Consider the following 23,906-nt stretch of genomic DNA (forward strand, 5'->3'; position numbering starts at 1 on the left):
CTACAGTGCACCCAGCCGGACTAGAGGCTTAGTGTAACAGATGGGCCAGTAATGACGATCTGGTCGTGATGAGGCGTGTCCTCATTTCCGATCCGAGAAATGCAACAGATTCGTTGGGGTGCCGGTTTACAACGTGAAATGGGCCACTAGCACTAACCACTGCTTTCGCACGCCCAATAACTTTCAAACCAAATTAGTTTTCCTGGTACAGCATTGACCTCAAGCAGTAGTGTTTAGGGTATATTGAAATAAAGGCTATGCCTTTCTTTGTCTGAAAAATAAGAAAAAAAAAGGAATGTCTTGTAATTGAATAATATGTTTTACGACTTTTGGTGTCTAATCTTTGTAATCATGATAATTTGCCTGTACACCTTTTACGGTCCCGTACAAGGTGCTGTGCCTGAACAATCCTCATTTCTGTACACCAACTGCTCTGATAGTGTTGCCTGTGCTGTCTTTTTCTCTGTGCTGCCTGAACGAGTCTGTTTCTCTGATTGGATAAGCTGCATCGGTGAAATTGGCAACATTGCGAATGTAATACATTCCCGTGTAATTAATTTGTTTCATCATCTGATACTCAATAACTGCAATCCCATTCCGTGCCAACTACCGCCGCCCGGATCTTTGCACATAAAAGGCTTCTGAAAATTGCTTAGTTTATTTATTTCTTTAAAAAAAAAACTATTTTAATGGTGCGGGGGGGAGGCCCTAATGAGTTAGCGCATGCTAATCGGCTTCTTGACATTCCGTGGAGACCATGCTTCTCCAGAGCTCCCCTTAAAGAAAAACCAACATGGAGGTGTGTTTATTTGGGACGTCTTCCGTGTATTTCATGAGCACTGCACCTCCGTGTATCACTGCTACCTTTACATGGAACGTCCCACCGGCTGCTGAAGTCACTGAGGATTACACTAACCAACCAACCTTTTTGTGTGTGTGTGTCTCTCTTTCTATTTCTGTCTCCTTCTGTGTGTTATTGTGTGTGTCTCCCCCTCACTCTCTGTGGTTTTGTCCGTGTCTCTTCTTCTCTCTCTGTGTTTGTGTGTGTGCCTCTCACCCTCTCTCTCTCTCTCTGTCTTTGTGTGTGTTTCTATCTGTGTGTGTGTGTGTGTGTGTGTGTGTCCTCAGGACCCGGCGTCTCTGAAGCGCTTCCTGAAGAGGGAGGACGTGCAGGAGCTGCCCAAGGAGGAGGTGCCCTGGGAGGTGCCCGAGCCCCCCCGTCCTGAGCTCCCCCCAGGTACCAGGGAGGGAGGGAGGGAGGGAGGGAGGGAGGGAGGGAGGGATGTGTATCATGACGGTCAAATTATCGCAAATCACATCAAATGAGCCGAATAGAGCGTCACAAAATCTCTCTGGGCCTGGAGATCTCGACTTGGAAACATGCTCTAATTTTTCATAGCGCTCATCCCAAGATGCTTAATCAATATGTGTTATTTATGCGATGGTGTCGCCGCTCTTGGCAGAGCGGGGAGGCCTGCCTGGTCTCAGTGAGCAGCGTGTGAGCCATGTTAGAACTGGAGAGCTGACAGCCAGTGGGTCCAGAGAGAGGACACACAGCACCAGCTGAAGGAGCAGCTGGCTGGGCCAGGAGTCCATAAGACACACCGAACACAGACACACACACCCACAGAAACATGCACACAGGAACACAGAAACACACACACACACACACACGCACACAGAAACAAGCACACACACAGAAACACACACACACACGCACACACACAGAAACACACGCACACAGAAACACACACACACGCACACAGAAACACACGCACACAGAAACAAACACACACACACACACACGCACACAGAAACACACACACACGCGCGCGCGCAGACAGAAACCGAAACACACACACACACACACAGAAACCGATACACACACACAGAAACCGAAACACACACACAGAAACCGAAACACACACACACACACACACACACACACACACACACACACACACACACACACACACACACACACACACACACACACACACACACACACACACACACACTATAATTAAATAGTGGGCCCTATTTTCCACAGCTGTGTCTCTGTCTCCGATGCTTGCATCCTAAAGGGCCCCACAGCGGACCTTTTCTTCATCCACATGTCGCCAGCGTTCTGCTAACGCTGCCTTTCCGCACGCAGATGCTCCGGTCTGCGGGCCTTTGCGTCCACACCCAGCGTGCCTCTTAATAGGTCGGGTCCGTCTTTATTTTTACCCATCTGCTCATGCGGCGTGCATAGGCTGCCTGGGCCGGTTGGGTAACGTCTCCGTAGGAAACACCGCAAGGACCCCGCGATCAAAGAGCTGCTGTGTATCTCTAGCCCTGCCCCTCGATTGCGTAACGCCGATACACGCGTCAGACATCTGAGAAGAGCACGCCGAAAAACTGATTCGATGACATTTGCAACGTTCGCCGAAATGTCACATTAGCCCTTCTTCAATTATTCTCTCCCGTTGTTTCCCCTCCTCCCCCCCCCCCCCCCCCCCCCCACACCTGAACACCCTCCCCCCTCCCTCCTCTCCCCCGCCCTCCCTCCCCCACGACCAGCAGCACCCAGGCCGTTGGCGCCCCCGGAGGAGGCTCCCCGACGGGAGGAGGACGGAGAGCAGACCCTGGCCTGCTGGCCCCCGAAGGCCAGCATGGGCATCGTGGCCACGTCCGGTCGCACAGGTACGCTCAGGCTGGCCCTCGACCCTCGCCCTGGAAACACCAGGCTCTCTGGAGCAAGAGTGATGCAGGAATCTGTCTGTAGACCAAACCACAAGAGGTCAACTTATTCTATTCTAATAATAGAATAGAATAATTATTATAATTATAATAAAATAATAATAAATGGGATTTATAAAGCGCTTTTCTAGGAGGGGGCGTGGTGGTAAAACAAACAGACTGACAGCAGTGACACACGGCTGTCAATCTGGGGGGGCGGCTAAGAGTAGGCAGTAGAGACAAGATGGGTTTTGAGGCGGGATGGAGCCTAGGAGCGGCCCTGGAGAAGGCTCTGACCCCAAAAGTGCAAACGTCACGCAAGGTCTTTTTTGGCGTATCACTTGTCATGAGATGCTCGGCGTCCTGATTAGAATGTTCAGGTTAAATCCATCAGTAACGCCGTTATTTTGCGTCCATATTTTGTTCATGTTCTATTCAAGTATTTTACCTGAGTGGAGGATATGTCGGAGATTGTTCGGTTGTCCTTCGCCCCTGATGCAGTCGTGCTGTCAGAGGCGATGTGTGTTCAATGCTGTAGTCACCGTGGCAACAACACGATCATGCCCGTTGCTCCGCAGGCGCCCGGAACGACAGCGATGCGGTGGACGCCGTCATGAAGATGTGGCCCCCCCCGGCGCCCCCGAAGGACCAGGACCTCGACAGGGGCGACCGCGGCCCCGCCTCCTCCGGCACGGGGGTGCCACAGGGCCCACAGGGGCCCCCGCACAGCGGCGACCCAGGGGCGGCGGCGGCGGCGGCGGGCCAGCCCAGGCCCGCCTCGGACCAACCCAGGCCCGGCTCGGACCTGCCCAGGCTCGCCCCCGACCACGCCCACTCCGGCTCCCCCGGCGCTGGCCACGCTGGTAGCAGCCAGCCGTCCCCAGGTGACTCACGTCCTCTCCACCCCCGTTGAAGCCCTCTCAGCGTAGGGCTGACTCACGCCGGCTCTCCTCTGGTTGTAGCACTCGGCGTGTTGCACGCCGCGTCGGGAGAGCCTCTGCCCCGAGCTCCCCCGGCTGAGGACCGTTTGCCCGTGCGCGGGCGGAACTATTAGACTAGTTCAAACCGAAGTTGCGATGTAACAGAACGCAATATGCACATCGCCACGGCTGCGGTTTGCATAACAAAAACATAATTATCTTGTATTCAACATTTGAATACAAATGTTATATCAACTCATGCATCAAATCATAACAACACAGGCCTGGCCTGAAGGAAAGAGCACTTTATATGTCGCCTGCTTCCCGTGTTGTGTCGGTCAAAGTATAGGATATTCATTGCTTGTTTAATGAATACTACAGAACAAAAGGAACTTTAAAAGAGAAAGATCTCCTACTGAACCTCAAACGGCTCAGCCCTAGCCTGTGTGGGGCGGTCGTCCCGTGTGTCCGCGGGGTCCTAACTCCCCTCCTGTTTCAGGGTCAGAGGGCGGTCAGCGTGAGGGTCACCCCCCGGGGCCCGGCGCCGGGTTTAGCGGCGGGGAGAGACCCGTCCACAGCGGCCCCCCACCGGACCAGCCCAAGACGGACTCAGACCAGCGTCCAGCAGCCATCCAGTGAGACCCCCCGCCTCCCTTCATCTCCTGAGCCCTGTCGCTGAGGGGAGCGGCCCGCTTTGCTCTATCCTGAGAGGACTTAGTACTGCAGACGGATGTCATCAGTCGGGACTTGGGTTCTCCTAGTAGGATTTGGGTTCTCTATGTAGGACCGATGACGTCAGTCGTCTGATTTCTGCGCAGTAACAGAGTTGAAGATGGCGCACATGCGTTTTTAGCAGTACCCTCTTAGGCGGTACTCAGTAGAAAACAGCTGAGCATGTTGGTTACCCTTAAATATGGCAGTGGCCAACATTGTGGATGTGTATACATAACTATATTCATTTTATGCAGACATCTTGGGTAGTTGCTTGATTCAAGACAAACACTTTTCATCAGTTTCCTTAAACGATTTCCCCCCGCCCAAAGGCCTGTCCCCGAGCTGGTGGTGACGGGCAGCACCTTCCAGGGCACGGAGGGCGTGTCCCAGCGGCCCCCCCTGGCCATGGACTTCCCCCAGTGGAACAAGAGCGCCCTGCTGGAGCTGGAGGACATGGAGCTGGCCTGCACGCGACCCACCACCGTGAGTACCGCGCCAGCACTGCTGTCTCTTCTAGGCCCCCTAACCTCGTCGAAGCACAACATCCGTCCAGGCGATTAGGCCAAAACAAGACAGACGTTGGAGGTATGAGAAGGAGCGGACACAAAGGAAGAGCGGGTGTGCCAGGTGTTGTGAAACAGAGCCTTCTAAACAGAGCCTTCCACCTGACACATTTCTGTCAGAAATGTTCAACACCAATCCCTGAGACCCAAGCAGTTGTAGTGATGTGTGCGTGCGTGCGTGCGTGCGTGCGTGCGTGCGTGCGTGCGTGCGTGCGTGCGTGCGTGCGTGCGTGCGTGCGTGCGTGCGTGCGTGCGTGCGTGCGTGCGTGCGTGCGTGCGTGCGTGCGTGCGTGCGTGCGTGCGTGCGTGCGTGCGTGCGTGCGTGCGTGCGTGCGTGCGTGCGTGCGTGCGTGCGTGCGTGCGTGCGTGCGTGCGTGCGTGCGTGCGTGCGTGCGTGCGTGCGTGCGTGCGTGCGTGCGTGCGTGCGTGCGTGCGTGCGTGCGTGCGTGCGTGCGTGCGTGCGTGCGTGCGTGCGTGCGTGCGTGCGTGCGTGCGTGCGTGCGTGCGTGCGTGCGTGCGTGCGTGCGTGCGTGCGTGCGTGCGTGCGTGCGTGCGTGCGTGCGTGCGTGCGTGCGTGCGTGCGTGCGTGCGTGCGTGCGTGCGTGCGTGCGTGCGTGCGTGCGTGCGTGCGTGCGTGCGTGCGTGCGTGCGTGCGTGCGTGCGTGCGTGCGTGCGTGCGTGCGTGCGTGCGTGCGTGCGTGCGTGCGTGCGTGCGTGCGTGCGTGCGTGCGTGCGTGCGGGCGGGCGGGCGGGCGGGCGGGCGGGCGGGCGGGCGTGCGGGCGGTTGGGGGAGGGGGTGGTGTGTGAAGGTGGAACCGAGGTTGAGGTGGTGGGTTGGTGAAGGAGCTGCCGGGGTTGGCGGGGTGTGTAGGTGACTCCGATGTTAGGGTGTTGGGTGGGGGTGTGTGCATGAGACCAAAGAGCTCATGGTTGGGTGGTGGTGCCTGCTCAGGTGGTGCTGACGGACGTCCCGGGGGACCTGGCGGCCATCGGGGCGTGGGGGGAGCAGCTGGTCCACTCCTTCCTGTGCCACTGGCGGGACGGCGACGCGGCCGACCGGCCCTCGGAGGTCACCTGGTGCAACCAGCAGGCGGAGAGCGGCCAGCCCTACGACTTCAAGCTGACCTTCCCCCCGGCGGCGGCGGCGGCGGCGGGCCCTCAGCCCGGGGCTGAGGGGGCGGTGGTGTACGTGGAGGTGAAGTCGACGGTGAAGCGGGACAAGGCCTTCATCCACCTGTCGGCCAACGAGCTGGACTTCGCCCTGACGGAGCGCGAGCGCTACCACATCCTGCGGGTGTACAGCGTGGGCGACGCCCAGAACGTGCGCCTGTGTCGCGTCCGGAACCTGGCGCAGAAGCTGCACGCCAAGGACCTGGAGCTCTTCCTGTTCATCTGACGCAGCGCTGTGATTGGCCCAAACACACAACACAACCCAGCCGAGCCCTCCCAACCCCCCCCCTCCCTCTCCCACACCTGTATCCTTGGTAGTTTGCACTCTGTATTTTTATTTTTATTAGTCTGTGGACCAGGTGGTGGTTAGAAGCTGTGGTGACCTTTAACCCCCGAGATGAGGACCTGCTGGAGGCCTCTGTGTCGTGCTGGGCACTATTTACTGTTTCTACTCAGGCACTGAAAACGGAAGGGATCTTGACTGCCTCTGCACAGGCTGTTTGCGTTGTTCTGGATTTGTGTACTTTGTTCCGATTTTTTACTAAATTAATCAGTGTTTTTTAATCGCTGCTTTTATCTGTGTATCCACTGTCATTTGTCAGCAGCGTTTGCACTTTTCCTTTTAAAAATGTTGAATTTTACAAAGGTTGTCCAATCTTTTCTCAACAGACCGTAGCGTAGACTGCCCAGAACTTTTGTGGTATTTGTGAAGGCTTTTCCTCCAGTTTCAGCATCTAAACCATTCCCCGTTCAGGCACACGTTCACAAGGTTTTTAATATTGATGCTTCTGTTTACCTGTGGCATTTTAATCTAAATAAAAATGTTTCTGACTTGAGTTCATTGTTTTTGCTTTTGATATTCATCTGTGCGTTTTTGTAATAAGCAAGGAGACCTAAATAATCATTGGATACATGACGTTATAAGAGGGCCTAAACATTTCATCACAGCACCCAACGTGGACAAATTAAAACCATGCATTAAATATTCAAAGTGGTGTTAAAGTAAATGGATCATAATAAACTCAATAGATATTCTGTATTTCCTTCTCTTAACCTTGGGAAGATAAATAGAAGCTTCTGATATTACATTTAAATGCAATTCCTTCTATTAATTATCAAGTTGACATAGGCTCTTTTCAAGAACATTCTTCTCACCATTGCGCAACCATGTCATGTCACACATTAATAAAAGGAACAAAAAACAGGCAGAAAAGTGTTATCTAAAAGTTATCATCAAATGTAATCCAGTTAATAAACTATAAAAAAGGTGTTCCGTTACTTTTTCAGAAAAGTAATCAGTTACTTTTCCAATAAAGCAATCTGTTACTTTTCTGAAAATAATTCAATAAATGTAATCCGTTCTTTACTGAAAAAGTATCCTTAACAGCCTGTGCCCTCATGGACGCTGTTGAACGGAATAAAGCCTAGGTCACCCTGAGATTGTCGTCACCTTTCCACGCATGGCTAAATATAACATCCAGTCACTGCACGGCTCCCTGCTGCGACACGAAAGCTGCCTGATGTTCACCAGCTACTTTAATTCGGATTATGATGGTCAAAATAGATCATCCTTCCTCGGACAGTGCTGCTCTGCTATTCCCAGCGTTTCGCCAAGGGTGGTTCGTGTCTGGTCTGAGAGATGTGTATCTGTACTGTATCTGGGAAGAGTTTCTCATCCCCACCCGTGCCTCGGGTGGAGATGATGGGTACTGTGATGCAACCCCTTGGCAACCACAAGGATCCAATAACCCACTGCAGACGCAAATGGGCGTTCTCGTGTGGAGGGGGTTCCCGTTTACGCAGAATGGAACGCCCTCTTCTTATTCTTCGTCGCCTTTCTCGCTGAACTGTATTAAAATGTCAAAGTGTACATCTCCGAAACCATGTAAATAGTGTTGTATATAAACTTTCAAAGCTTTTCAAATCTTATTTGGAAAATAACTTCACATGGTGTGTCTTAGCAAGCGAAGACGCTGGGGTTGACAAGATACCGGACTACTACCCATGCAAGTGAACGGAGTGTTCCACGGCATTGAGAAGACCCGTGTAATAAAGGCCTATAAAATGTCTGTTTATGGCATAGATTTCTCCTAAAATTAGGCCTATAAAGCAATGATAACAAAAACAAAAAAAACACAAACGATCGATCAAAGGCCCGACCCGACAATCAAAACCCTCATTGTTTAACATGAATTGGCTAAACAAATGACCACTGTAGCATTTAAACACAATTCAAATTGTGCAGAGAATTATTTCCATTGGTCAGTGGCGGCTGGCGATCAAACTTGGTGGGGCACAGAGACAGGGGGTCTGAGGTTCTCGCCCCCCCCCCCTATGAAGGTATTATTGTAGCAAAAGTCTTTAGCACCTGTAACTGCAGAATTTGAATGCGTACACTAAAGTCACAGTAAATTTGAAGTCGTATATATTTATTTTGCATGTGTACTCTAAAGTCACAAATGTGTAACAGTACATTTGTAGTCGTAAAAAAAATATATATTTTTTTTATACCATTGTAAACACAAAATAGGGTCTACGAGTAGGCCTACGCTAATCTGTGTTACAGGTGCACAAATCCTTTTGCTACAATTATTGCAGCGCAGTTGGTGCAAAACACATTCGCACACCCGTGTTTCATAATCTGAGAACATGCCCAAAAGGTGTGCATTCGTAAACCCAAATTTGAACAAATGCATCAGAAGTTGCACATCTGTGAACGCTATGTTAATTCAGCATTTTAATGAGCGAGCACAAAACCATTTTACAACTGCTCGAATCTGCTCCTGCAAGTCTCAGCTGTGGGGTTTTTTGCAGGTTGTTTTGCAACACGCCTAGGTGGTAAATGTGTAGCAAAAGTATTCGTATCCGTAGATGACAGAGCGTCCGTGAGCGGGACAAAATAGTCCCGCCCATAATTTCCTAATCCAATGAAATCGCCGGCAGGGATGCATTTCTCAAATTACACTGGGACCCACCGCGTGCCAGCCATGGAGCTATAAAGATCGCAGCATACTCAGCGCGGGATACGTTTCTTTCTGGAGAAGTGAAGAGGGCGTCCTACTGAACGGAGATGGGTATCCTTTATTATGTTAAATTAAATGATTTAGTTCAAGTGAATTCCCCCCAAAGTATTTCATTAACATGCCGCAAATGTCCTTGAATGTATTTTAATGGTCGCCATAACATACATTCAGAAATGTTAATGCAATACTTTGGGGAGAATTCACTTGAACTAAGTAATTTCATTTTACATAATGTAGGATAACCACCTCCGTTCAGTAGGACGCCCTCTTCACTTCTCCAGAAAGAAACGTACCCGCGCTGAGAATGCTGCGATCTTTATAGCTCCATGGCTGGCACGCGATGGGTCCCAGTCAGGGACGGCTGGTATAAATGGGCTAACAGGGCTAAGCCCTCTTACAGTGAAAATAAAAAAAATATTATTAAAAACTTAGAACATATTGTTTTAAATTTTGGTAGAACCTAAAGGAGCAACAGCACCAAAAAGTGACAGAAAAACCCAGGATATATATATCTTCGTTTTTTTTCCTGTGAATGGGCTAAATGTATTCAGCCCGAGCGCAGTAGCATAAGCTTCCATTGACGTTTGATTGACAGGTGCCCTGACACGCCCCCTTCCTATGCTTCCCATTTGGGCTAAATTAGTTTAGCCCAAAGGCTGACCTAGCACAGTAGCTACAGTAGGCTACAGTTACCTTCGACTAATCACAGCACAGTAGCGCAAGTGCAGTATGGCGGGCCTTAGCATGAAAATTAAGGAAGTGGATTATTTACTTTCTAATCGGTTTTCTTTAATGTCTTTGGAGGAAAAATTGGAAGTGAAAAGATTGGGGACACATCAACCAAACGATGTACAGATTTACTGTCAGGAGTGCGGTCAGAATATGGCCAGTAATAGTGCATTTGTAAGCGGGTCAACTACGTTTCGTATCGAAACATTTAAAAAGCTGTCTAAATAACCCAACATGACGGGACTAGTGTGTAGAGATAGTGGCCCCTCTCCAAGCTGCATTTCAGCGACAGGCAGTAACAATAAGGTTCTCTAAGGAATCGGAAATTATCTCATTTAAAGGTTGGGTAGGTGATTTGCGAAACGCCAGCAGATTTTGAAAATACACAACTCAAATGGTCCTACCCCCTCTCCTTCAACGCTGACTCTGACTCCACCCATTCCAAGTACCTGGACGCGCAATCATGCACGAGCGCGAACAGAGATGCGCGAGAGCGAGCCAGGCTAGCGTAGGTTTTCGTTTAACAACATGGCACTACATTCAGCTGTAAGTTGCACCCAGTACCGCGGGAAGTAGGAGTGCTGGGGGTGCTGCAACACCCCCTGTCCGAGGCCCTGTCTTATCACAGAAAACGATCATTTCTAAAAACTCCGGCCAAAGTGGAGATTTCTGAAAACGCCGGTTATGTGTTGTCGTGTCAACGGGGAGAAACGGGATTTTAGGTTCTGAAGCGTCACATTATGCACCAGGAAATGCTTAACGTCATGTGAGCGCCCGCTGTACCGTATTGGTCCGAATATAAACACAAACCCCATTGTAAGACGACCTATATTTGGAAAAAAGATTTGAAGACCAGATCCGTTTTTTATGAATAAATAAATTGTATTCATTGAAATAATATACGAAAATAAAAAGGCATCGAATAAAACACTGCATTGCCACTAAACAGTAGTGCAAATAGGCCGTACTGATGTGTACACCAAAGACTATTCCTGACACTCCTCTGCCCCGCTGTGTTCGCTCTGGCTGTGGTCGCTCCGAACTGTTTCGGCCCGTGGCAAAGCGAGTCATCCTCGCTGCTGTCCAAGGCATTTTGAGACGCAGCATTTATTTAATGCTCATATGACCTAGTGCTGAAAAAAGGTTATATGAAAAAGTGTGAGGGTAGCGGTGGTGCGCTAAACTTGTTCTGTGAGCAGCTGGATGTGAACGATCGATTTTCAACTGTCCGCGCATGCACTGGTGTAATTGAGCTGCGCTGCTATACATCTTTTTTTATCAATGTAACGAGTTGCGAGTCTAGTGCAGGCTGAATTTTTTTTTTTCCCTGCACCCCCTGCTGAGAATACGTTCTCGCTGCAATGGTTGGACCAGATGTTATAAACATTAAACGGTCACATAAATCATTACTATTTTTAGAAAATGTATGTTTGTTTCATATAATTGTATTGGAAGTCCTGGTTTTCACTAGGGTTGCCGCGGTGTGGACATTTTCACACCGAGTAATACACTCGTCTCCACACCGGTATTACCGAGTATAAACGGTATAAACTTTGAAACTAGGTCAACCGCCACACAAGCATCGGTTTTTAGACCCTTCTCGTCCTTCAGTTGCCGCCAACGTTCGAAAGCAGCGCCTAGGATTATTCTTGATTTCAGTTTTTCTCTTTCAGCGTTTTTATTATCAATTACTCTCTGAAAAAGAGTTTTCCTTCTCTTTGCTGGTGGTGGTGGTGGTGGTGGGGATGGTGGCGTCTTGTCTGCCATGGAAATTGTCTTCTACTGCTAGGTCCAAATGTGGATTAACTAGTTCCAGTAGCTACCGCAGGATAACAACAAACAGGAGCTTGCTCTGGGTCACGAGCTCTGGGTCACGAGTACTGCACGAAGGGGTCGCGCGCGGGGGGAGGGGGAGTGCAGTACGACCGTTTGATTGACGTACTTACTGTCCAATGCAACTCGGTGGCAATGGAAATGATTGGCTGGAGTTTTTCGAGCCCTGCCCGTTCCACAGATGATTGACTTGTTTAATTTTCATGTCAGTACTTCTAACTCAGTGGCTGTAAGCGGGTTATGATAAGGATTTCAAGTAATTTTGCAAAAATGGCCAAAAAAGCAAATCACCTATACAACCTTTAATGTTGCATACAACATTGCCAAAGAGGAGTTGCCATTCTCAATTTAAATCCGAAATTATTCTCATGAAGAGAAATGGATTAAACATCAACCCGACGTATAGCAATGAGATGGCATGTGCACAATTCATTGCAGTAGGCCTAATGGGCGACACCTTAAAGCAAAAGACTGCTGCGGACGTCGGAAACGCCACATAGGCCTACATGTCCTTCATGATTGACGGCGACACAGACGTCTCTACCAAAGAGTGTGTGATCGTCTCCAGCCGCATTTTGCGCAAAGGGAGACCAGTGAACATTTTAATTGTGTAATACTTTATTTTGCTTAATGGTTTAGTTCGAAATGTTCAATTTCAGCTCAGTGAAGCACTGTAAACACCTTATTTTTCTTTTTATTTATAATTGTGCTTCAAATAAAGACATGCCTTTCTCTACACCTTAATCTTGTTTAAAAATCATTCACATTATATGAAAGTTATGAACAGAGATATAAAGGTGACCTCATGGCGTCTGGAGCCCTGTGAAGTATTGATAAATGTAATGCATTCTTTAGCCCACCCACCCAAAATCACCACCAGCCGTCACTGTAATTTGAGAAATGCATCCCTGCCGGCGATTTTCATTGGATTAGAAAATTATGGGCGGGACTATTTTGTCCCGCTCACGGACGCTCTGTCATCTACGGATACGAATACTTTTGCTACACATTTACCACCTAGGCGTGTTGCAAAACAACCTGCAAAAAACCGAAAAAAACCCACAGCTGAGACTTGCAGGAGCAGATTCGAGCAGTTGTAAAATGGTTTTGTGCTCGCTCATTAAAATGCTGAATTAACATAGCGTTCACAGATGTGCAACTTCTGATGCATTTGTTCAAATTTGGGTTTACGAATGCACACCTTTTGGGCATGTTCTCAGATCATGAAACACTGGTGTGCGAATGTGTTTTGCACCAACTGCGCTGCAATAATTGTAGCAAAAGGATTTGTGCACCTGTAACACAGATTAGCGTACTCGTAGACCCTATTTTGTGTTTACAATGGTATAAAAAAAATGTATATTTTTTTTACGACTACAAATGTACTGTTACACATTTGTGACTTTAGAGTACACATGCAAAATAAATATATACGACTTCAAATTTGCTGTGACTTTAGTGTACGCATTCAAATTCTGCAGTTACAGGTGCTAAAGACTTTTGCTACAATAATACCTTCATACCCCCCCCCCCCCCCCCCCCCCCCCCAATATTATTTTGGAATTTAATAGATTTGATTTCCTGTATTCTGGTGCATTTTGGGGATGGCCACTACCTATTTACCTGCTTTTTATTCAGATTCATAGCCTACATCCTGAATTGCAGGGCCTGGACAAGCTTACACTGCATATACAGACCTACTTTATGGCCATTCCACCAGCCATTGCTATTTGACCCATTGTTGTTATTCTGATATTGAGACAAATCATGATCACTGTCCTATATATCACTGTCCATTTTTTGTGAGTCTCAATGTCTACTTCAAATGCAGTTAGAAATATGGGACAGTTGCTTCATTTTGTTTACATGCTACAAGCCGAAAGACTAAATTAATATGTAATTTACATGCTCCTTTTAAGTATAACATTGCTTGCACTGTCGAAATGTATCGAATAAAACATAGGGGGTAACACTGTCGTTTTCACCAAATGGAACATGAGGGGTGACACTGTCGTTTTTCTTTGGTCGTCATGAAAAAAACCATAAGGGGTAACACTGATGTTTTTTATTGGTCGACTCGTCATGAAAAAAAAACATAAGGGGTAACACTGTCGTTTTTTATTGGTCGTCATGAAAAAAACATAAGGGGTAACACTGTTGTTTTTCTTTGGTCGTCATGAAAAAAAACATAAGGGGCAACACTGTCGTTTTTTATTTGTTCGTCATGAAAAAAAACACAGGGGGTAACACTGTTGGTTTTTTTATTGGTCGTCATGAAAAAAAACATAAGGGGTAACACTGTTGTTTTGTATTGGTCGTCATGAAAAAAAACACAATGGGTAACACTGTCGTTTTTTATTGGTCGTCATGAAAAAAACATAAGGGGTAACACTGTCGTTTTTTATTGGTCGTCATGAAAAAAACATAAGGGGTAACACTGTCGTTTTTCTTTGGTCGTCATGAAAAAAAACATAAGGGGTAACACTGTCGTTTTATATTTGTTCGTCATGAAAAAAAACACGGGGTAACACTGTTGGTTTTTTTATTGGTCGTCATGAAAAAAAACACAAGGGGTAACACTGTCGTTTTTTATTGGTCGTCATGAAAAAAACATAAGGGGTAACACTGTCGTTTTATATTTGTTCGTCATGAAAAAAAACACAGGGGGTAACACTGTTGCTTTTTTTATTGGTCGTCATGAAAAAAAACATAAGGGGAAATAACAGAAACACACACATACATTTTAATGTCATGTATATCCTCTTTATTGATGATTGATAATTTTGTATTGTCATCGACTCAGTGGTGCAGTGGAGTGCACTCTGCCTAACACACTGGAGACCGGGGTTCAAGTCCGGTAGATGTCCTCTGTTGTATATAGTATAACCATTGTGATGATTTTATTCGGTGTCCTAATGGTGTATTGATAAGTTCGGAGGTTAACACTCTAAACAGCTCAGGTTCGGATCCCTGCAAAAACGTTGACAGGGGTGCCACAGTTGTTTTTTATTGGTCGTCATGAAAAAAAAACATAAGGGGTGACACTGTCGTTTTTATCAAATGAAACGTAAAGGGTAACACTGTCGTTTTTTATCTGTCGTCATGAAAAAACCCATAAGGGGTAACACTGTCGAAATGTATCGAATAAAACATAGGGGGTAACACTGTCGTTTTCACCAAATGAAACATGAGGGGTGACACTGTCGTTTTTCTTTGGTCGTCATGAAAAAAACCATAAGGGGTAACACTGATGTTTTTTATTGGTCGTCATGAAAAAAAACATAAGGGGTAACACTGTCGTTTTTTATTGGTCGTCATGCGAATTCAAGTCAAGTATAACCATTGTGATGATTTAATTCGGTGTCCTAATGGTGTATTGATAAGTTCGGAGGTAAACACTCTAAACAGCTCAGGTTCGGATCCGTGCAAAAACGTCGACAGGGGTGCCACAGTTGTTTTTTATTGGTCGTCATGAAAAAAAAACATAAGGGGCGACACTGTCGTTTTTATCAAATGAAACGTAAAGGGTAACACTGTCGTTTTTTATCTATCGTCATGAAAAACCCATAAGGGGTAACACTGTCGTTTTCACCAAATGAAACATGAGGGGTGACACTGTCGTTTTTTATTGGTCCTCATGAAAAAAAACATAAGGGGCAACACTGTCGTTTTTTATTGGTCCTCATGAAAAAAAACATAAGGGGTAACACTGTTGTTTTTCTTTGGTCGTCATGAAAAAAAACACAAGGGGTAACACTGTTGTTTTTTATTGGTCGTCATGAAAAAAAACATAAGGGGTAACACTGTTGTTTTGTATTGGTCGTCATGAAAAAAAACACAAGGGGTAACACTGTTGTTTTTTATTGGTCGTCATGAAAAAAACATAAGGGGTAACACTGTCGTTTTTTATTGGTCGTCATGATAAACACATAAGGGGTAACACTGTTGTTTTTTATTGGTCGTCATGAAAAAAAACATAAACTGTTGTCTTTGTCAAATAAAATATAAGGGGTAACAGTGTCGTATTTTATTGGTCGTCATGAAAAAAAACATGAGGGAAATAACAGAAACACACGCATACATTATAATGTCTTGTATATCCTCTTTATTGATGATTGATAATTTTGTATTGTTATCGACTCAGTGGTGCAGTGGAGTGCACTCTGCCTAACCCACTGGAGACCGGGGTTCAAGTCCGGTAGATGTCCGCTGTTGGAAGAAAATTATTTCTATTTCATGCGAATTCAAGTCAAGTATAACCATTGTGATGATTTTATTCGGTGTCCTAATGGTGCATTGATAAGTTCGGAGGTTAACACTCTAAACAGCTCAGGTTCGGATCCCCGCAAAAACGTCGACAGGGGTGCCACAGTTGTTTTTTATTGGTCGTCATGAAAAACCCATAAGGGGTAACACTGTCGAAATGCATCGAATAAAACATAGGGGGTAACACTGTCGTTTTCACCAAATGAAACATGAGGGGTGACACTGTCGTTTTTCTTTGGATGTCATGAAAAAAACCATAAGGGGTAACACTGATGTTTTTTATTGGTCTTCATGAAAAAAAACATAAGGGGTAAAACTGTCGTTTTTTATTGGTCGTCATGAAAAAAACATAAGGGGTAACACTGTTGTTTTTCTTTGATCGTCATGAAAAAAAACATAAGGGGTAACACTGTCGTTTTTTATTGGTCCTCATGAAAAAAAACATAAGGGGTAACACTGTCGTTTTTTATTGGTCCTCATGAAAAAAAAACATGAGGGGTAACACTGTTGTTTTTTATCGGTCATCATGAAAAAAACATGATGACCGAAGTTTGAAAGTGTGTGGTGGATTTCCTCCTCCGAGGTTTTTATTGGTCGTTATGAAAAAAAACATAAAGGGTAACACTGTCGTTTTTAATCGGTCATCATAAAAAAAAACATAAGGGGTAACACTGTTGTTTTTTATCGCTCGTTATGGAAAAAAACATAAGGGGTAACACTGTTGTTTTTTATCGGTCGTCATGAAAAAAAACATAAGGGGTAACACTGTCGTTTTTTATTGGTCCTCATGAAAAAAAACATAGGGGGTAACACTGTTGTTTTTTATCGGTCGTCATGAAAAAAAACATAAGGGGTAACATTGTCGTTTTTTATTGGTCCTCATGAAAAAAAAAAAAACATAAGGGGTAACACTGTTGTTTTTTATTGGTCGTCATGAAAAAAACCATAAGGGGTAACACTGTCGTTTCTTATTGGTCGTCATGAAAAAAACCATAAGGGGAAACACTGTCGTTTTTTTATTGGTCGTCATGAAAAAAAACATAAGGGATTAATAGAAATACACACATAATAATAATTCTTTATTTCAGACCCAGGAGGATCCATATCAACACAGACAAAATAAACAAACATCCATTTTAATGTCATGTATGTCCTCTTTATTGATGATTGATTAATATGTTTTGTCTTTGCCTCCGTGGTGCAGTCTCCCGGTCTCCTGCCTAACCCACTGGAGACCGGGGTTCAAGTCTGGTTGATGTGTTCGGTTGTAATGTCGAAATTCATCAAATAAAACATAGGGTCTAACACTGTTGTTATTTTATTGGTCCTCATGAAAAAAAATATAAAGGGTAACACTGTTGTTTATTTTTGGTCGTCATGAAAAAAACATAAGGGGTAACACTGTCGTTTTTTATTGGTCGTCATGAAAAAAAACATAAGGGGTAACACTGTCGTTTTTTATTGGTCCTCATGAAAAAAAACATGAGGGGTAACACTGTTGCTTTTTATCGGTCGTCATGAGAAAAAACTTGAGGGGTAACACTGATGTTTTTTATCGGTCGTCATGAAAAAAGACATAAGGGGTAACACTGTCGTTTTTTATAGGTCGTCATGAAAAAAAACATGAGGGGTAACACTGTCGTTTTTTATCGTCCTCATGAAAAAAAACATAAGGGGTAGCACTGTCCTTTTTTATTGGTCCTCATGAAAAGAAACATTAGGGGTAACACTGTCGTTTTTTATTGGTCCTCATGAAAAAAAACATAAGGGGTAACACTGTCGTTTTTAATCGGTCGTCATGAAAAAAAACATAAGGGGTAACACTGTCGTTTTTTATCGGTCGTCATGAAAAAAAACATGAGGGGTAACACTGTCGTTTTTTATCGGTCCTCGTGAAAAAAAACATAAGGGGTAACACTGTCCTTTTTTATTGGTCGTCATGAAAAAAAACATAAGGGGTAACACTGTCGTTTTCAATCGGTCGTCATGAAAAAAAACATAAGGGGTAACACTGTCGTTTTTTATTGGTCGTCATGAAAAAAAACATAAGGGGTAACACTGTCGTTTTTTATCGGTCGTCATGAAAAAAAACATAAGGGGTAACACTGTCGTTTTCAATCGGTCGTCATGAAAAAAAACATAAGGGGTAACACTGTCGTTTTTTATTGGTCGTCATGAAAAAAAACATAAGGGGTAACACTGTCGTTTTTTATCGGTCGTCATGAGAAAAAACATAAGGGGTAACACTGACGTTTTTTATCGGTCGTCATGAAAAAAAACATAAGGGGTAACACTGTCGTTTTCAATCGGTCGTCATGAAAAAAAACATAAGGGGTAACACTGTCGTTTTTTATTGGTCGTCATGAAAAAAAACATAAGGGGTAACACTGTCGTTTTTTATCGGTCGTCATGAGAAAAAACATAAGGGGTAACACTGACGTTTTTTATCGGTCGTCATGAAAAAAAACATAAGGGGTAACACTGTCGTTTTTTATCGGTCGTCATCAAAAAAAAAAAAAACATAAGGGGTAACACTGTTGTTTTTTATTGGTCGTCATGAAAAAAACCATAAGGGGTAACACTGTCGTTTTTTATTGGTCGTCATGAAAAAAACCATAAGGGGTAACACTGTCGTTTTTTTATTGGTCGTCATGAAAAAAAACATAAGGGAAATAATAGAAATACACACATAATAATAATTCTTTATTTCAGATCCGGGAGGATCCATATCAACACAGAAAAAATAAACAAACAAACATTTTAATGTCATGTATATCCTCTTTATTGATGATTGATTAATATGTTTTGTCTTTGCCTCTGTGGTGCAGTGGAGTGCACTCTGCCTAACCCGCTGGAGACCGGGGTTCAAGTCCGGTTGATGTCTTCTGTTGCAATGTTGAAATTCATCAAATAAAATAAAGGGGCTAACACTGTTGTTATTTTATTGGTCCTCATGAAAAAAAACATAAGGGGTAACACTGTTGTTTATTATTGGTCGTCATGAAAAAAACATAAGGGGTAACACTGTCGTTTTTTATTGGTCGTCATGAAAAAAACATAAGGGGTAACACTGTCGTTTTTTATTGGTCCTCATGAAAAAGAACATAAGGGGTAACACTGTCGTTTTTGAATGGTCCTCATGAAAAAAAACATAAGGGGTAACACTGTTGTTTTTTATCGGTCATCATGAGAAAAAACATGAGGGGTAACACTGACGTTTTTTATCGGTCGTCATGAAAAAAGACATAAGGGGTAACACTGTCGTTTTTTATCATGAAAAAAAACATGAGGGGTAACACTGTTGTTTTTTATCGGTCGTCATGAAAAAAAACATAAGGGGTAACACTGTCGTTTTTTATTGGTCCTCATGAAAAAAAAAAAAAACATAAGGGGTGACACTGTTGTTTTTTATTGGTCGTCATGAAAAAAACCATAAGGGGTAACACTGTCGTTTTTTATTGGTCGTCATGAAAAAAACCATAAGGGGTAACACTGTCGTTTTTTTATTGGTCGTCATGAAAAAAAACATAAGGGAAATAATATAAATACACACATAATAATAATTCTTTATTTCAGACCCAGGAGGATCCATATCAACACAGACAAAATAAACAAACATACATTTTAATGTCATGTATATCCTCTTTATTGATGATTGATTAATATGTTTTGTCTTCGCCTCCGTGGTGCAGTGGAGTGCACTCTGCCTAACTCCCTGGAGACCGGGGTTCGAGTCCGGTTGTTGTTTTCTGTAATGTCGAAATTCATCAAATAAAACATAGGGTCTAACACTGTTGTTATATCATTGGTCGTCATGAAAAAAAACATAAGGGGTAACACTGTTGTTTTTTATTGGTCGTCATGAAAAAAAACATAAGTCGTTTTTTATTGGTCCTCATGAAAAAAAACATAAGGGGTAACACTGTTGTTTTTTATTGGTCCTTATGAAAAAAAACATAAGGGGTAACACTGTCGTTTTTTATTGGTCGTCATGAAAAAAAACATAAGGGGTAACACTGTTGTTTTTTATTGGTCCTCATGAAAAAAAACATAAGGGGTAACACCGTCGTTTTTTATTGGTCGTCATGAAAAAAACATTAGGGGTTACACTGTTGTTTTTTATTGCTCCTCATGAAAAAAAACATAAGGGGTAACACTGTTGTTTTTTATTGGTCCTCATGAAAAAAACCAAAAGGGGCAACACTGTCCTTTTTTATTGGTCCTCATAAAAAAAAACATAAGGGGTAACACTGTTGTTTTTCATTGGTCGTCATGAAAAAAAACATATGGGGTAACACTGTTGTCTTTGTCAAATAAAATATAAGGGGACACTGTTGTTTTTTATTGGTCGTCATGAAAAAAAACAAAAGGGGTAACACTGTCGTTTTTTATTGGTCGCCATGAAAAAAAACACAAGGGAAATAATAAAAATACACACATAATAATAATTCTTTATTTCAGACCCAGGAGGATCCATATCAACACAAACAAAATGAACAAACATAAATTTTAATGTCATGTATATCCTCTTTATTGATGATTGATTAATGTCTTTTGTCGTCGCCTCAGTGGTGCAGTGGAGTGCACTGTGCCTAACCCCCTGGAGACCGGGGTTCAAGTCCGGTTGATGTCTTCTGTTGAAATGTTGAAATTCATCAAATTAAAGATAGGGGCTAACTGTTGTTATTTTATTGGTCGTCATGAAAAAAAACATAAGGGGTAACACTGTCGTTTTTTATTGGTCGTCCCCTCCACGAGGAGGAGGAGCTTCACTAAAGACGGCGTAGCGTTTTATTCCCAGCGCCTCACACTCTCACACTGCACCTCCTCCACCTCCTCCACCTCCACCTCCTCCACCCCCTCCACCTCCTTTTCTCCTCTACCTCCTCCACCCCCTCCACCTCCTCTACCTCCACCTCCTCTTCCTCCTCCACCTCCTCTTTCTCCTCTACCTCCTCCACCCCCTCCACCTCCTCTACCTCAACCTCCTCTTCCTCCTCCACCTCCTCCACCCCCTCCACCTCCTCTACCTCCACCTCCTCTTCCTCCTCTACCTCCTCCAACTGGGGTTTTTCACAACGCTTTTCCTCCACCAGGATCTGAACCTCACTGTTAAGTTATTAGGTACAGCCAAGCTGGTCTGGGGGGGCAGCCATGAGTGTGTGTTAGGGGGGGCCCATCCATGAGTGTGTGAGGGGGAGCCGCAGCCATGGTGGTCTGGTCGGGCCCCTGCCATGAGTGTGTGCGGGGGGGCCGCAGCATGAGTGTGTTTAGGTGGGGGCATATCCTAGGTCCCTTCTTCCATAAGGTCATCAGATTGACTCCCAGCTCAATCCCAGTGTTCTTCTATATTATAGTTATATAATCAAATGTATTCTTATGAATGTTCTGTTTGGCGTTACATTAAGACGGTTCATCTCTTTATTAGTCATTGCGTACTCAACACAGAATGATCTCTGCATATATAATAATAAAAATAATAAATGGACATGGGGAGAGAGACAGACAGGCTCCACACGGGGAGAGAGAGAGACAGGCTCCACACGGGGAGAGAGACAGACAAGCTCCACACGGGGAGAGAGAGAGACAGGCTCCACACGGGGAGAGAGAGACAGACAGGCTCCACACGGGGAGAGAGAGACAGACAGGCTCCACACGGGGAGAGAGAGACAGACAGGCTCCACACGGGGAGAGAGAGAGACAGGCTCCACACGGGGAGAGAGAGATAGACAGGCTCCACACGAGGAGAGAGAGACAGGCTCCACACGGGGAGATAGAAAGACCGACCCCCACCGGGTTTCAACCAGGGACCTAGTGGCTGTGAGGCAGCAGTGCTAACCACTGTACCAGCACGACACCAGTGGTAGAGGCTGAACGTATTTGAGTACAATCAGTGTCATCATCTAGTTGTAATAAGCTCAAGAAGCGCATGGACATGAATGTCCGTTCCTCCAGGACACGGCTAGAAAAACATAAGGGGTAACACTGTCCTTTTTTATTGGTCCTCATGAAAAAAAACATAAGGGGTTACACTGTCGTTTTTTATTGGCCCTCATGAAAAAAAAAAAAAACATAAGGGGTAACACTGTTGTTTTTTATTGGTCGTCATGAGAAAAACCATAAGGGGTAACACTGTCGTTTTTTATTGGTCGTCTTGAAAAAAAACACAAGGGGTAACACTGTGGTTTTTTATTGGTCGTCATGAAAAAAAACATAAAGGGGAACACTGTTGTCTTTGTCAAATAAAACACAAGGGGTAACACTGTTGTTTTTTATTGGTCGTCATGAAAAAAACGTAAGGGGTAACACTGTCGTTTTTTATTGGTCGGCATGAAAAAAAACATAAGGGGTAACACTGTTGTCTTTGTCAAATAAAATATAAGGGGTAACACTGTCGTTTTTTATTGGTCGTCTTGAAAAAAAACACAAGGGGTAACACTGTGGTTTTTTATTGGTCGTCATGAAAAAAAACATAAAGGGGAACACTGTTGTCTTTGTCAAATAAAACACAAGGGGTAACACTGTTGTTGCTTATTGGTCGTCATGAAAAAAACGTAAGGGGTAACACTGTCGTTTTTTATTGGTCGGCATGAAAAAAAACATGAGGGGTAACACTGTTGTTTTTTATTGGTCGTCATGAAAAAAAAACACAAGGGGTAACACTGTGTTTTTTTATTGGTCGTCATGAAAAAAAACATAAGGGGTAACACTGTTGTCTTTGTCAAATAAAATATAAGGGGTAACACTGTCGTTTTTTATTGGTCGTCATGAAAAAAAACATAATGGGTAACACTGTTGTTTTTTATTGGTCCTCATGAAAAAAAACACAAGGGGTAACACTGGTTTTTTATTGGTCGTCATGAAAAAAAACACAAGGGGTAACACTGTGTTTTTTTATTGGTCGTCATGAAAAAAAACATAAGGGGTAACACTGTTGTCTTTGTCAAATAAAATATAAGGGGTAACACTGTCGTTTTTTATTGGTCGTCATGAAAAAAAAACATAAGGGGTAACACTGTTGTTTTTTATTGGTCGTCATGAAAAAAAACACAAGGGGTAACACTGTTGTCTTTGTCAAATAAAATATAAGGGGTAACACTGTCGTATTTTATTGGTCGTCATGAAAAAAAACATATTTGAAAAAAAAAAAGAAAGTGTCCTTGTCAATTAAAATATAAGGGGTAACACTGTTGTTTTTCATCATTCATCATGGGAAAAATACATAAGGGCTAACACTGTCGTTTTTATCAAATGAAACCTAAAGGGTAACACTGTATAGAATGTAATAGAATTGAATAGAATAGAAACACACACGCACACACGCACACACACACTCAGATGGATCCGACCGGGATTTCCGTTGCGATGGGTTTCCTCCATCAGCGACTTATACAATACACAAATTATTTAAAACAAAACCCCTCTTTCATTTTAAAATAATAGTATGCAAATATGTTGAATAGGCCTCCATCTTTGTTATACTTCTAAAAATGTTCCTATATAGCCTATTTTATAGCTTACCCACTGATATTTTAAAACAGGAATGCGAAATGCGAAATGCATCCAGGGATATTTAACGGTCCCGAGTCCACACCATGTACATATTGGGCTAGCCCCACCAGTAAGTAAAATAATCTCTTTCCACTTCAACAGAGAAACACTCTGAGCATGCGCATTTCAATGTTTCAAGTCCAATACACATTACATTGGGCTGGTGGGGCTAGAACCCCTCTTGCCCCTCCAGACGAACTCAGCCGGGAGAAGCAAGCCAGGGTCGACTAAAAATTAAATAAAAGCGCCGAATTTATTATTTTATAGTACTTTCTGGGGAGATTATTATTATTTAAAAAAAAAAAAAAAAAAAAAAAAAAAAAAAAAAAATATATATATATATATATATATATATATATATATATAAATATATATATATTCTATTTTTTATATATTTCTTTTTTTTTTCATTTTCT

The 23,906-nt window shown here is 44.1% G+C and overlaps 1 protein-coding gene across 4 annotated transcripts in view; it reads left to right on the top strand.

The window, feature by feature from the left end:
* Window positions 1-6,924, top strand: part of wu:fj29h11 (protein NO VEIN) — a 45,795-nt gene extending 38,871 nt beyond the window's left edge. For 3 of the 4 annotated variants that reach the window (XM_030340358.1, XM_030340360.1, XM_030340361.1), the window contains 6 exons: window positions 1,129-1,237; window positions 2,563-2,685; window positions 3,300-3,605; window positions 4,141-4,276; window positions 4,685-4,838; window positions 5,871-6,924. In XM_030340358.1, the coding sequence (XP_030196218.1) occupies window positions 1,129-1,237; window positions 2,563-2,685; window positions 3,300-3,605; window positions 4,141-4,276; window positions 4,685-4,838; window positions 5,871-6,314 (1,272 nt within the window). In that variant the 3' untranslated portion in view covers window positions 6,315-6,924. The remainder of the gene's footprint in view (window positions 1-1,128; window positions 1,238-2,562; window positions 2,686-3,299; window positions 3,606-4,140; window positions 4,277-4,684; window positions 4,839-5,870) is intronic. The other variant, XM_030340359.1, reaches the window with a different exon arrangement.
* The last annotated feature ends 16,982 nt before the right edge of the window (window positions 6,925-23,906 follow it).

This window comes from Gadus morhua, chromosome 18, assembly GCF_902167405.1.
Source record: "Gadus morhua chromosome 18, gadMor3.0, whole genome shotgun sequence".
NCBI classification, from domain to species: Eukaryota; Metazoa; Chordata; class Actinopteri; order Gadiformes; family Gadidae; genus Gadus; species Gadus morhua.